Source organism: Bolinopsis microptera, chromosome 5 (genome assembly GCF_026151205.1).
Source record: "Bolinopsis microptera isolate Bmic1 chromosome 5, MBARI_Bmic_1.0, whole genome shotgun sequence".
In the NCBI taxonomy this organism is placed as follows: Eukaryota; Metazoa; Ctenophora; class Tentaculata; order Lobata; family Bolinopsidae; genus Bolinopsis; species Bolinopsis microptera.
This window is the reverse complement of record NC_087076.1, coordinates 19,049,764-19,065,471: the sequence shown is the minus strand read 5'-3', so window position 1 is coordinate 19,065,471 and position 15,708 is coordinate 19,049,764. Positions and strand designations below refer to the sequence as shown.

The 15,708-nt window shown below is 36.9% G+C and overlaps 1 protein-coding gene and 1 non-coding gene across 2 annotated transcripts in view; both read right to left on the bottom strand.

The window, feature by feature from the left end:
* LOC134815940 (uncharacterized) overlaps positions 1-15,708 on the bottom strand; it is a 34,891-nt gene that overhangs the window by 4,166 nt on the left and 15,017 nt on the right. Inside the window, exons 10-19 of the mRNA XM_063824553.1 lie at positions 13,148-13,213; positions 12,913-13,024; positions 11,472-11,617; positions 11,014-11,297; positions 10,798-10,886; positions 10,522-10,638; positions 10,246-10,359; positions 9,903-10,068; positions 9,561-9,718; positions 9,342-9,420 (exon numbers count right to left, since the gene is read on the bottom strand). Of these exons, the coding sequence (XP_063680623.1) occupies positions 9,342-9,420; positions 9,561-9,718; positions 9,903-10,068; positions 10,246-10,359; positions 10,522-10,638; positions 10,798-10,886; positions 11,014-11,297; positions 11,472-11,617; positions 12,913-13,024; positions 13,148-13,213 (1,331 nt within the window). The remainder of the gene's footprint in view (positions 1-9,341; positions 9,421-9,560; positions 9,719-9,902; positions 10,069-10,245; positions 10,360-10,521; positions 10,639-10,797; positions 10,887-11,013; positions 11,298-11,471; positions 11,618-12,912; positions 13,025-13,147; positions 13,214-15,708) is intronic.
* Trnal-uaa (transfer RNA leucine (anticodon UAA)) lies at positions 12,391-12,473 on the bottom strand. Its single transcript has one exon. It is a non-coding gene; the product is annotated as a tRNA-Leu (tRNA).

The following is a 15,708-nucleotide window of genomic DNA, read 5'->3' as shown; positions in this document are numbered from 1 at the left end:
AGGTACATCGGCGCCAATCCATGAGTCATATTGAAACAGATAAGGCACACTTTGAAAAATATCCTCTTTTCGACAGGGAGAATATGAGCCTTCTTGTAGAAAGGAATCAAGTCAGCATTTCTGTCAAAAATGTCAGGCGTCAATGTAAAAGTTAATTTTTTCGCTTTCTTTTAGACATTTCCTGTTTTCTTGGACTGCTTATTCGTTGATCCAACTTGAATAGATTTCTTGGCATCAATGAAGAGGAAAGCTCCAAATATTCCTCACATAGTCTTTTTAAAATCTCCAAATCCTCTTTAACGTCATCAGGGGAAACAATTCCTTTCAACACATCCTGACAGCCAAATACCGTGTCATCAACTCCACTTTTGATTTTCATCAGTAAACTCAGTTTTTCTTAATCGATTCGTGAGATGTTTCTAAACAGTTCTGGGTCTCCTCAAAAAATTGCTCGACTTTTTTGATCTTATCAATAAGCTGGCGATATTCATCTGCGCCAAATCCCTCCATGTAGTTCATAACTGTAACGGTTATAAGTCCAACAGCTGCAGAAGTTCCAGATATTGCAGCTACAGGGCCTACATATGGTACTATTGCGATCACACCTGCAATGGCAGGTAAGGCTGATGCCATTTGCCTGTATCTGCCACGTTTCAGAATAGCAGTATCATTGCTCAATTGATTCCTTTTTGATTCCCATTGATTTTGACTATTCTGAAGACCAATTTGTACTTGCAAAAAAGAATCTTTTACTTTACCAATTTCAACGATAGCGTCTTCAAGTTCTGAGGATTTTGATTCGATCTTTTTCAACAAACCTTCAAAGATCTTCCCAGTTTCTGTAGAATAATTCAATGCTCTTAAAGTAGATTTAACAATAGAATGAAAAGTCCGAACAACAATTTCAGCCTTGCGCTCAGCGACTCTGCTCTGTCGACAATACTCAATCATTTCTTTTAAACCCTCTTGTTCTGCGTCGTCCAATTTATTGCTTTCTGTAGCAAGCTTTACAAGAGCTTTTTCCAAAACTTTGTTTTTGCTCAAAGCAGAAAAACAGTCTTTCAGCATCCTAATTATTTCAACCCAAACTCTCAAGCTATTTTTTATATCATCTAGCCGGGACGAGATAGCCATCCTGACTGGGAGCATGCAATTGAAACAAGGTAAGATTTGCAACAGGTGGCCAAATCGATTGTTGTGTCAAACAAAAATCTTACTTGGGTCTTAAAAATAATTGTATTGACTATAAAAATAAATATATAAAAATGAAGCCCGACGTAGGTTATGAATGAATATATTGATATCATTGGGATGACCATCATTAGGGCTACATTACAGTATATTGACCGTACATGGCCCGTTATGATCTTAACCTGTACCACTGCTAAATCAGATTCGCCTACACTTTAAGTTGGCCGAAATCTAGGTGACGTCTTTTCGTGAAAGCTCCCTATGCAAAAGTTTTAAACTAAATAATACCAAGTAGATAATACATAGTAGAAGCACAAAATCGATGAGTTGAAGCTGTCTGATGTAATCCTTTATTTGAAGCCTACTCAATACTGGTACTGTTGACATAAACATGGTTGGTCTTTAGTATCTAAGGTTGGAAATGGTCGACAAATGCCCCGAAGTTTAACATTCAAACAATGTTCAGCTCCGGTAGCATCGCATGCATTGCCAGTGCTGTTAGTCCCCCTACCCAAAACCGCCTACTCTGCTACGATTACACACCCTCGTATACTATAATATAGGGCCCAGTATAGTAGTAGCGTGATAGCAAGTGGACAAAGGTTTTCCTTTCTTATACAAACCAGCACCTATCGAGGCCCATTTTGCGTATACTTAGGATCTAAAGAGGTATGGGTGTCGCCAAAACAATGTGGTAAGAGCCCGGTTAGTATATTAGAGGCTCAGCCCCAGGGAATCAACAATATATATGTATAAAGCTTTTGGAAACATCTTTGGTTTTATTATTTACCTTGTCTGTCCCTAATTGAGCCAACCAAGAAGTAATAGGAACCATGAATAGTAAATCAGTGTTTTACTGTATGATAATATGATTTGCAGAAACGAGCAGCTTTGACTGATGAATATGTGCAATAAACCAGTTCCTTCGAGGAATATCGTAGTACGGATTGTTATCGGGACCAAATCCACCGTTGAGTATTACTTCATCAATGGATGAATACTGAATAGTACAGGATAGATATAAAATATATGTAAAATGTAAAAGCTCGCTGTACTCCTGAGCTGCTCGTTTTCCACACTATACGAATCTCCAGCATACAAAATAGAGAGCCATTGATCCTGCATTTTGCAAACCCTCCCTTTTTAAGACAATAAGCGATCTAATAACATGGTAAACCACGTCTCCGATACAACCAAAATGATTTTCGACCTGGAAGGGGCACCCGTGAACAAATTCTAGCTCTTCGTCGTATCAGTTAAGAAGTTATTGATTTCCAGCAGATCCAGCTTCATTATGTTTTCTCCTTCATTGATTTCGCAAAGGCCTTTGACTGCATTTTTCGATCGCATCTTCCTGACATTCTGGCTTCCTACGGCTCTCCTAAAACGATCAACAAAGACATTATGTCGCTCTACACCAATACAAAAGCAATACAAAAGCAATACAACACAAAAGAAAAAATCATGACTCCTGAAGGAATTACTCTTGAATTCCTGACCAACCTCGGAATTCTCCAGGGCGATGTCCTTGCTCAACTCAGACTAAATACATGTCCTACAGCATTCCGAGGCCTGTAAACTCAGATGAGACTTGAGAGGGTCTTTGTCAACGAGACACCTCTAGAAGAAGTAGATGACTTTAAATACCTAGGATCTTACATAGCTTCAACTAGCAGAGACTTCCATGTTAGGAAAGGCCTTGCTTGGAAAGCTCTGCAGAGTCTAGATGCTTTCTGGAAATCTGACATGTCTAGGAAGATCAAGACCAGAATTTTTATAACCGCAGTAGAATTCGTTATTCTGTATGCAGGAAATGTCTACCATTTACAGGACCAACCTGCTCAGCGACTCCTTTTCTGGCAACCATCCTATGGCCATCGGTATCAAGGACGACCTCACAAAACCTTTCCGGACGTCCTACAAGAAGATACTGAATTGAATCCTGATAAGTTACGTTTGCTCATGAATGATAGATAAGAGATAAAATCATGTCCATAAATACAACAGCTACAGTATGTAATTGTAAGAACATTCTATATGTATAGGACGATTACACGTTCAGAACAGACTGGAAGTGTGAATAAAATGAAAGAAGTAGATATATATATATAATACGTATGGTCTTATCTCAAATAACCCAAATTAGCTATCGTTTCAGCATCAAGAAACTGCATACCAAGTTAACGTTATTGTCTGTCATGCGGCAGCTTTGATAAAATTATGTTTGAAGGAAAATAAGCTAGAATGACAAGTTTCATTCACATAAATGGTCGGGAGTTAATAAGACCAAGTAGTTTTTTACTAGCAGTGATCCGATAGAAGTGTTTCAATTCCTCAATGACAATATTTATGTTAGGTTTCGAGGTTTGTTTTTAATTAATAAATAAACATTTAAATTCTGAGAGGGGTTGCAGGATAGGACACACGTGACGTCATGTCTACTCATGTTTTTTGGTTAAAAATTAAATATATTCCTCACCCTGACAATGTGCAGATATTAAGTATGGTGTCATGTTGTCCAGAAGAAGACGCTGTTAGCTCTGTTTCTGACTGCTTATCTGGGTGTCTGTTTACACTTAGTCCAGTAATTTGCGAAGATTTATGAAAATGAACCTGCAAATTTTCAGATACTCACGAAACTCTGCACAGACCTTCCGCTTCCCAAAGGTATGAATAAACGATTTTCGGTTGGAGACATTTTTTTACCGTGGGCAAAACCCAGGAGGGCCACGCCCATATTGACCCAATAACGTAACTGACCCTTTGCTTCTGAAGGTCGTAGAGACTTCAGAATAGACTTAAATGAAGCCGCATATGCATGTTTATATAGAAGTTATTGATCAACATATGGCCTAAAATCCTTACTTTTCGAGAAGTTCGCCAAAAACCATTTTAGGGCGTGGCGCTGAGCCCATTTTACTAACTTTTGATAGGATCGTGATAGTCTTCGAATAGAGTGTAAAAGAACCGCAATTAGCATATTTATCTATGACTTACGAAGAAACATATGCCTTAAAGTGCTTATATTTTCAGTTATTGGCGAAAAACTGATTTTCGGTTACAGAAATCATGCAAAATATGGGTATGATCTGGTAAATTAGGCTATGTATAAAGGCCCTAGAGATTTTTGAATGGATGCAAGAATGGCCATGTTTATATACAACCTATGAAGCAACATGTACCCTAAAATGCTTACTTTTCGAGTTATTAACATAGAATGGGAGGCAAAAATGATGGCTGATATAACCAATTTTGCTCTATTTATATTTTGTGCAAATTTTCTCTGGTTTTTCCCCAAATTCCACTGAGTATGCAGATGATGTCGACTTGGATGAAGATGAAGAAAACCTGAAGCGTTGGAATCTCTGTGTCAATGAAGACATAACTGATTTCACTCATGACGTGTACTTAGCACGTTCAGGGGAAAGGACGCAACTGGTAAGCCAATTGCTGGTAGTGAGGAGTGGAGGAGGGGCATATATTCAGCGTAGTATAAGTCAAGGATATGCTGCTTTCAATAAGTATCAAAAAGCCTGGACTAACAGAAAACCCCTGTAAAAGCGACTCGTGCTGTATGAGGCCTTGGTAGTGTATTTGTTAATGTATAACTTGTTGGGCTGCATCTAAGGCTGTGTTGGAGACGTTGGATGTTTACCTAGGCGTAATTTAAGATCAATATTGAATTATAAGTACCAGGGGATTAATTTCAAATACCAATCTGTATAGACACTGCAACAGTGAACCGCGGTCAGTTAAAGTGGAGTTTAGTCGATGGCTTGGTCATGTGAGGTCCAGTTAATAGTTTACAAATTCCAGGGAGAGTTGGAGTTTGGACGACCTCAGTCAAACCTGTTCTCATCGAAACAGCGTGACTTAAGAAACCGAAACTTGTTTCTTAATAATATTTTTGATTTAAATTATCTAAGAAAAATTGCTTCTGACAGCAGGGGTGCAGCCAAGGGAAGGGAGATTTAAAAATAGTATAGTTTAGCTCTATCTAGTCCCCTGCTACACGGCATGTAAACAGGGATTGGCTAGTTAGAGGCGGTTCGTGTAGGCCTTACACTGTGCTTTCAGCAATACTCATAGATAAACGATTATAATCGAATATTTAAAAACCACTCACAAGCGGTTCATAAGTGTTTAATATAAATAAAACGGTGAATTTCTGAGGAAAGCGCCTTGTAACCACTCAATTAGCGATTATAAGCAACAATCAGAAAATACAATTTGTGATTACTTGCCCATAACCGTAGAGACAATATAAAAATGCAAGTAGTAATGTATCCAGCTGCGTCAATGCAGAATATAAGGATGTAAAAGTACACCTTACGAGTAATAGTAATACGAAACTCGTTAAGGATAGTCAGGTCGGGGATGCTACTGATCGTTTCTACTATAAGTTAAACTATACTGCATAATACAGGTTGGGTATCGACCTGGACAAAAGTTGACCCAAGTCGAGCATGGAAACAGCCCTTGATACCTAAAAATACACTTGATGCAAATAAGAAACGGTTTAAAATTTAAAAAGTATGTTAAGTCCATTAAAACGCATAGAAACATAACAATAACAAGGTCATGTGTCCTACATTTAAGAGAGTCTTTACTTATTTGTGCTAAAAATACTGGTAACATGTTGGATAATTCAAATAGAGGTATTCGTAATACTAGTCTCGTATATTAAAGTTAGTTCCCGGTTGGAAAGATGGCTGTTTCGAACTTACGCGAAGTTTTGAAAATCTTAAAATTGCCAAGCACCTGCACAAGAATATAGCGCGTGATATAGTTGTAACTGTAAGTGAAATGGAACTATGGAAACAGAGTACTCCATGAAAAATAATGGCTGCAAGATAACCGCTCTTTCGTCATATCAGGAACCGAAATGGGGGCAAGAGACTGAGAAGCTTCTAGAATGAAGTAACAGTACTATAATGACTATCAATGACATCATATGATGATTAGCGATTTCACGTGAATTTTAAGCAATAATTTTTCACAAAATATCATATTGTACAATGTTGATATTGAGCACTTCTAAAGAAAAAGAAAAGTTTATCTGGATAAAAGGGCCTCCTCAAAATCCTATGAATACGTATACATATAGTAGTACTGTGAGATTTCTACGTAGGCTGTAAGAGTCATTAAAAAAGTTCCCCAAGAATGAAAAGAACGCAAATTTCAGTAAGCTTCATCCCAAAAAAGCAAATGACAACAAATCTGACAACATGCGTGTACCCTGATATAGGATTAGAATACCCCATTTTCAAGTACCCCGTCTTGAAATACGAAGAATTCTAGTTGTCCCAGTTTAACAAGATCGTCATAACAACCACGCTGTCAACCTGGTCCCAAATACCCTTTAACCCAAACAGTTTTTTGTTTATTTGTAAATATCTCTACTATTTCCTTGCTGCTGTTTGGGATTCTTAACACTTTGGTTTGGTCACAATTCACTTCTCGATAACCGTGCGTATCAATTGTAGATATTCAGACATGGATAATTGCATTTTAAACAAGTTAAACATTTTCAGAGGACTGAGGAAAGTGGTAACGAATAACTATTAACTAAGGTGTGTAAGTTATGTTAAACCAAATGTTAATAATGCAGACAAGGCTGCAATCTTCCTCTATAAAATGAACAGCATCGAAAACATTATCTAGATTCTAGATGACGTAATTGGCGCTATAGAGGGGATTGCTTTAAAAATATTGTTCATTTTTCTTTTAGATGGATATTTCTGATGCGGTGCATCATAAAAAGTAGCTGTTTCAAAAAAATTACAGCTTTTAACTACGTTTTAAGAAAATATTATATCTGATAAAGGATTTCATTACTCATCAGAAGTTGCTTTGTGAGCGTTAAATTTTATGACGAGTTTGTTTGTTATGTTGTGAAAATGTTTTCAAATATGACGAGAAAAAAGCAGCTGTTTCGACAAGTTACTGACCGTGCTTATTGTGGAATAAACCTAGCTTCTTTTCATCTACAGTAATCATGTTTAGACACAATCAAAAATTTCATGGCTTTTCACGGATTATGCGAAATAATTAGACATTTTCAAATATAATGTCCCACTGCCGCGGACAATGAACATCCATTCGTGGGTGAAGAATGAGCCGACAAAACGATTATTCCAAGCAATTATTGCTAATATAATGATATTGCCAATATATATAGTATACACAGAAACCGATATAACTCGATGTGGATACTGGCGGGGAGGTGATAATTGTTTGTTTACGTTTTAGGTGGCGCCTCTATTAAGCAGGTCGAAGATGTGATGCAAATTTTGTATTATCGAAGGCTTGTAACACTTGTAACGCCTTCTTGTTACCCCCCTTTGAAGGTCCCGAATTATTTTATTATTTACCTGCTGTGTTTTGTCGTACTCTGCTCTTCACTCAAGTTCGATCAGTTAAGGTGAGGATTACCTCAATCTTTCGGTTCAGCCCTAGGTCAAGAGCTGTAGAACCGAAGGATCAAAATATATGTTGCTTGTTGCTCGGATTCTAAACTATAAAACATCAATTTTGGGGGATAAGAAAGTGTTTATAGGTTCTGAAACCTAGTTAAATCGATTTTTCGTGCAATTTTAGGTCAGAAACAGTCATCAAAATGAGTTAATAAGAAGGTCGATTTCTCGGATATTTTTGAGCTTTCGTTCAGAAAATAATTCGGGACCTTCAAAGGGGGGTAACAAGAAGGCGTTACAAGTGTTACAAGCCTTCGATAATTCAAAATTTGCATCACATCTTCGACCTGCTTAATAGAGGCGCCACCTAAAACGTAAACAAACAATTATCACCTCTTCAACCTGCTGAATAGAGGCGCCACTAAAACGTAAACAAACAATTATCACCTCCCCGCCAGTATCCACATCTATTACAAATATAGAAATTCCAAACAAATTGCAGATTCTATTTATGATAAATATTTCCCTAACCCCTCCACAAAGGCTGGCTTACGTAATAATATGTGAACGATCACTAATTTAAATCATTTTGAATCATATTAACTTGAATCAATAATTAACTGCACTAAATATCGTCAAAATATAAATAGTTGGTATTCGATGAAACTGTCAGTTTGTATCCCAGAATTTATAAAATATGAACGACGTGCCTTAGCTAATAAATTATGACAAAAGGACTATACAAACAAAAAGAACGCCTTAAATCTTCAACTGAATATTTAAACCATGTTAAAAGGTCACCTGTCTCAAGATGAACAAAAGGCACACATTTGTCTTTATCGAATAAAACTCTTACCTTACGTTCCCCTTAAATTATGTGATGTTTAACTTAAAGCCCTGGATGATGATGATAATATGACTTTGAAACGCAAAATTTCCAATATTTTATAAAATGGATATGCCGATTTAAAATTTAGCTTACGTAATATGTGAACGATGCCTTAAATGTATAATATCTCATAATTTATGCTATTTAAATTATGTGAGGTCCTATAACACTGGTTAATCATCCACATATTGTAAAAGAAATCAATACTAAAAGAAATCAACACAATTTACAAGGCCCATAATGAGGGTGTGCATGACGTCATCTCTACTCAACACTACTTTTCCTTTAGATTCAATACGCTCTCACGTTCGCAGAAGCAATTTTGATTATTTTAATTCAAGCACGCTCCAGAGTTCCCATCAAGGGATGGAAGCTTAAGTCTAATCAACTTCCTCTTTAGGAGTTACTCAACTGCGTGCGGTATCATATAACCTGTAGTGCCATTGAGTGATACATTAAGTCAGGACTTTTATGTTGTGATCTTAACCTTGGTTGGGATCTTACATGTAGTAAGTCTAGTTTAAAACTAAGAGAGAAACAGAGAACAAGACCTACTGAAAGTAGAGTCACGTGCTAAAAACCTTAATCCTAATTTCATAATTTGTTGTTTAACGATTATACAGTCATATTTTATGCATCCGTGATTTGTTTTATTTGTGGATGGTAGCACATAAATGTGTGACTGAGTTTAAAACTTTGCAACATAAAGGTGGAATTAAGAATCCACTTCCTCAACAATTTTTATTCAAATATTCACGAGATTTTTAACCATGGTAACGTGCAAGCATGACGTGTCAACAACACAATAAATGACAGACTGCATGCAAGAATACGAGTATTAATACCTGAATCTGGACTCTCTATCCGTCCTGAAGCCGGATTCTGTTCTTCTTTCAGCTCATTGAGATTTGACTGCTCTATGACCTGAGAGAGAGTCATATGTTTGAGTGTTTACATTATTACTTTTCATGAGGAAAATATCTTTACTTCCTTCCATTATAAGACATCAAATTATGATTTTCAACCTCATACTCTGATGATGTAATACAAGTATTGAGACTCACATGAGGTAGGCCTAAGAGAAGAGTAGCTCGGTGAAGTGCGCTGGACCAAGCATGGTAGTCCTCGTGAGACATGGGATACAGGTGGTTACAGGCTCCCTCTCCAAACTTTAATCTGAACCCGTTAGGGTTTAACCCGCTGGTAGAACCACGTGTTGCGTCTGAAATAATAGTTCAGGTATTGAGTCTCTCATGTTGGAGAGTGTAGTATTGACAAATTGGTGGATTTTGCCAATCATCATCTATTAAAATATAGAAAGACGTGTTATGTTGTGAAGGGAAATTCTCAGATATATGAATTGAAAAATAAAACAATTTCAGCATGTATAAGTTACAGGTACTCACTATGGTTGGGGTTAGCAGGAACTATAGATATCTCGCTGAGATCAGACATACTGAAACTGTGTCTCTCACCATTGTGGTAGAATACCAGTTCCTCCTTGTGGAGGGTCACCTGTTTGTGCCCGTAGTTTATTGTTTCATCGTTGGTAGATCCCGTTATTACTAGCACCTGGGAAAGGTTTTGGTTCGTTCATCGTTAAAAACGTTTAAAAATGACTCACTTTCAACATTTAATATGCCGCTAAAGAACAAACGCCGAATCATTCAATCATAGACACAAATACAGCATCAGGATAGCAAGCTAATTGTTGATTAAACTGAACGTTAATATCTCTAAAATATTAACCTTAGCAGTGTGAAGAGCAATAGAGTCAGCAAGTTTTGAGGATTGGGGTGCTTTAGATAACTGAGCTGCGTTGATTGCTTCCACCCATCGGAATGCATCCTCTCTATCATCAGCCTGAGAAATAACGTTTCCATTGAAGAAGTTTTCGATATATTCGAGGTTCAAATACAAATAATAAACGATGACCTGGTTTAAGAAGATTATTTCAGTTTCAGAATTTTCAAGATCTGTGTGTTTAAACTAAGCTGTATTCTCATGAAGCAGACTAAAATGTACCTGAAAGGTGTGTTGTGCGTTGGTAGTGTCTGTAACACAGAACATGTCGTGTCTGTTCTCTGATATAGAAGCATGCTGTACCGTCAGTACTGTACTGCAGTTCCATGCCTCCTCGCACTGTTACATATCACGTGTTACGGTGGAACGAGACTAGAATGCTAACTATATACTGTGATTAGAGTTGAAAAATTAAGGTATCTCCTTTTCGGAGCCTATTTAACAATTAACTTGCTTTATTTATGTATCCTGTGCTAATAAACTTGATTTGAAACTTACATCTTCATCTTCAAAGACGGCGAGAGAAATGCCGTCTAACGTACCCCAGACCTTACTCCACATCATGCTCTGTCTACCAGTAACTACCCCTGATAAATCAAATTACAGGTCACTTAACAGCTCATTTTCACTCACATTAAAATCGTTATTTGTCTCAGACAAGTTAATATCGCGAGATTGAGGAGATAAAAGGAAATTAATAATTAAAACACAAACCAGTGGATTGAAGGAGGTATCCGCGGGTCTGATAGGGCTGCTGGCCGACATTAACACCATCTTTAATCTGTCTACAGAGTTCCAATACTCTCAATATAGATCCCCTAGTACAGACCAGGTACCGTGTGTTCTCCTTGTCTGGCCATGTGGCCCGTGATAAGAGAGGCTGATCCAACAGTCCCCTTAGTTTAACGTACGGGGTGCACTGTTCAGGGGAGGTGTTAAGTGCAGGTTGGGATCTTCTCATTGAGGCTTGAGCGTCAAATACTTCTACCATCGCGTATCTGCAAATAGGGACTTGATTTCTACCAATTCAATACATGTACAAAACTAGTAGGAAAAGTTAACTCACTAAAGTTAAGCACTGTAATAGTGTAACGTTACTAAATTTGTAACGAATCCTTTCTTTGAGGTATCTTTGGCTGCCAAATCGAACAAACATTATAACATGAGCTTACTTGTAGGAATCTTGCTCAGGGAGTCCTATTTTCTGTAATATCTTTTTCATCACGTCTCCCGTTCTAATGTCCTTCTTGCAATGTACTGATATTTTATCTTTGCTCGTTTGAAGGAGGGTCGTGTATACAGTTAAACTGTCATCGCACTGAAAAATATACAATTCGAGCTAATTAGTCTGCCCAGCTTTTCCTGGTTTCAACATACCAACGAGACAGCATTTCCCATTAGCATGACGTCATATAGGTTTTAGTGGGAGAGAGAGCGAGGGGGCACAGTTAAAATGTGCGACATTGGAAGAGTTGTGTGAGATTGTCGGGCTATTGGACAAGAACATGACGCGACGTAGCTGGTTCAGTTGCGGACCATTTATAGTGCCGGAGTGATTGGGTTGTGTAATTTTGTGTCCTTGAAAGCCATGCATCGAGACTGTTTCATTAATCAGCGTTCTCTATGTGCATGGGCCAGCTTGGATAGGATGCACCGAGGAATTGAATTATAATATGTTTCTCTAAGCTATGCGCGCGCGTGAGATGCGCGCTAGTTAGCGCATAAATATCCAAATTCTTGTGAACGCGGTTGCCCTAAAAGTACAAAATTTGAATGAAAATTAATGCAATTAGTAAGGTTTATTTACTTTAATCGTTTTCATTTTAAAGTTTACATGCTGATATATGTTCACATAAAGATGTGTTAGTATGTTCGATCGAGTAACAACACAAGTTGATGGGAAGGCATCAATAAAACTGTGAAATTGAAACTGTCTTTAATCTTTAGTGAATGAAATATGTCATAAAGCAAAAAAACAGAGACAACCAATTATCTCTTCCGGGAAGTTACGAGAACAAGTCTAAACTTACGAAATGTTTCCTAATCAAGCTTGCACAAGAGACTATTATTGAAAAATAAATTAAAAGATATTACCAGGGATGGGGTTCGAACCCATGCGTGCATCTGCACATTGGAACTTAAGTCCAACTCCTTAACCACTCGGACACCCTGGTATGACTCAAACGCAATTTTTTGAAGACAAATTTATTAAATTTACTACATTTTATAATCTTACTATATATAAAGCGAGACGATATATATATGTGTATATATCCGTGCCATTTTACTGACACCACGGCATCAACTTTAACGCGACTTTCCGCAAAAACCGTAAAACATATACAACTGAAACTTTTTTGACTGGGTCAAATGCTTTAATGGCCTTCAAATCAGCATGAAAAAATAAAAAATTGGCCAAGGAATAATAATTTTAGTGCCCAAAATTTGGACTCTCAAGTGGTGTCAAAAACGCGAATTAAATAGGTAATAATTATTTTAGTCTCTCGAGTCTTGACACCACTTTAGGGTTAGACGGGTTCCTGCTAGTTATATTAATGCTGTTTCAAACTGTTTCGTCGTGTCAGAATATTATGTTAAATTTAAATTACTTACATTGTCAGATGACCAGCTGAGTTGAGATTGCCTCTTGCCACTCACGCTTCTAACAAGTTTCCTTATGCTAGCTCGCATTCCCAAACTTTGTCGTCGGAATGTGCTAATTCTCCTGGATTCGGTACAAAAACTGAGTTATGTTGATGATACTGAAGACTGAAGTTGAAAAATATTTGATAGGAGAAAAATTCATATGATCACGGACAATTTCTAAAATTGATACACTTGAACTTACACGGCTTGCTGGTCAGAATCCGCTGATATTTCCCTCTCGTCAAAGTTTACAGCAAACTTTTGCTTCCTGAAAATACCAGCTGTCAGCACTCTGACATGTCGTGTCATTAAATCTGAGAAATGTAAATCCCGGGGGATCCAATATAACATAATGCCTCAACACTCCCTCCCCTAATAATATAAAGTTTGACTCCTGAATAGATTTACTTTCAGTATCATTGAAATTTAATCTGATTAATCTGATCGGAGACGGATCAGACTTAACTATGAAGTTGCCCAAAAGTAAAAATTAAGGAGTCATTTTCTACTCCGCCCTGACCAGCATTATTTTCCAACCACTTCTCATCACAATCCATAGCTGTCCTAGATAAGTTCCGAACCGTTGATGCATGACGAATGTGACATTTTTGTTTGGATTCGTGGTTAGAAAGTTTTCAAGAGATCCAAACATTACACCTAGGATACGATATGCGTGATTAAAGGTCACTTATCCTTGAATACTTATTCACACTTGACACACATTCGGTTTAAATGTACATACAATAACATCACCTAACTTTATCTAAGTTTGTGATAAAAAAGTGCCGTATAATTTATCAGTGTCCTACTTCAGATACACTTCACTCAATAACTAAGTGACAGAAAGAGTTTATCTTGTGAAGTTCACTCAATAACTAAGTGACACAAAGAGTTTATCTTGTGAAGTTCACTCAATAACTAAGTGACAGAAAGAGTTTATCTTGTGAAGTTCACTCAATAACTAAGTGACAGAAAGAGTTTATCTTGTGAAGTTCACTCACTAACTAAGTGACAGAAAGAGTTTATCTTGTGAAGTTCACTCAATAACTAAGTGACACAAAGAGTTTATCTTGTGAAGTTCACTCAATAACTAAGTGACACAAAGAGTTTATCTTGTGAAGTTCACTCAATAACTAAGTGACACAAAGAGTTTATCTTGTGAAGTTCACTCAATAACTAAGTGACAGAAAGAGTTTATCTTGTGAAGTTCACTCAATAACTAAGTGACAGAAAGAGTTTATCTTGTGAAGTTCACTCACTAACTAAGTGACAGAAAGAGTTTATCTTGTGAAGTTCACTCAACAACTAAGTGACAGAAAGAGTTTATCTTGTGAAGTTCACTCAATAACTAAGTGACAGAAAGAGTTTATCTTGTGAAGTTCACTCAATAACTAAGTGAAAGAAAGAGTTTATCTTGTGAAGTTCACTCAATAACTAAGTGACAGAAAGAGTTTATCTTGTGAAGTTCACTCAATAACTAAGTGACAGAAAGAGTTTATCTTGTGAAGTTCACTCACTAACTAAGTGACAGAAAGAGTTTATCTTGTGAAGTTCACTCAATAACTAAGTGACAGAAAGAGTTTATCTTGTGAAGTTCACTCAATAACTAAGTGACAGAAAGAGTTTATCTTGTGAAGTTCACTCAATAACTAAGTGAAAGAAAGAGTTTATCTTGTGAAGTTCACTCAATAACTAAGTGACAGAAAGAGTTTATCTTGTGAAGTTCACTCAATAACTAAGTGACAGAAAGAGTTTATCTTAAAAGATGAACACCATCGTTCCGCAAAGCTTAAACAAAGATTCTGCGATACCAGTTTAATTATAGTATACATTTTCCTCCTTAAGCATCTGAAAAAATACAAAAAGCTAGATATTCTGTTAAAACATTAGACTGCCTGCATCTAAATTCACCAAAGTCTTGTTGGGGTGGTTTCAGTGATTCTATTATTAGATCTGTTGAGTATTTAATTTCAGTGAAACTAAATACTAAACATTTTAAACATTAAAGCTTAGTACACACTTTGTCATGCGCCGACTTTAAGTATAGACCTGTTCACCATTACATCATGTGTACATATTTTAAATACCTGCAGAGTGCAGGTGTGGATTCGAGCGGGTCTTTAAATGATAAGTGTGATTAGGATCATAAAGTCGAGCATTTTAAATTGCAATTTAATTTCAGTTTAGAAAGCTGGAACTAAAGCGGTCAAGCCGGTCATGATTTTTCTACGAGAACAGAATCATGCTTTGCTAAACATGGCGCTTAAGTTTAAAGGTTTAGCATTTTCCTAAGCTGATATAGTATAAGTTTTACTGTACACCATAATCACACTCAGTACATGTACTCGGTTTGTAGCGTTTGTATTGTTCACACAGTGTCTAATATCATCAGTAGAAATGGGGCTATCGAATAAATCAATGTTACTTCGTTGTAGAACAAGATTCATTTTCGGTTGGCACTTGTACAGATGAGTAAATTCCGCAAATACCGGAGATACCACGTCATTTTTCACAAACCTGTCATAGCCTAATACCTTTCAAACACTGATCCCCTGGATTCCCTCTAATCCGCTGTCGTTATTATCTTATTATACGATGTAATATAAAACCTTTGTAATCATGGATACTGAAAATAAGTTGCCAATACATTATAACACGCCCATACAATAGAAATCATTGCATTTCTCCCTATAAATAGTTACTAATTAGCCGGAAAAATTCCCATAAAACCTGAAGTTGTGCAATCTGCACCTGTGTTGGGCG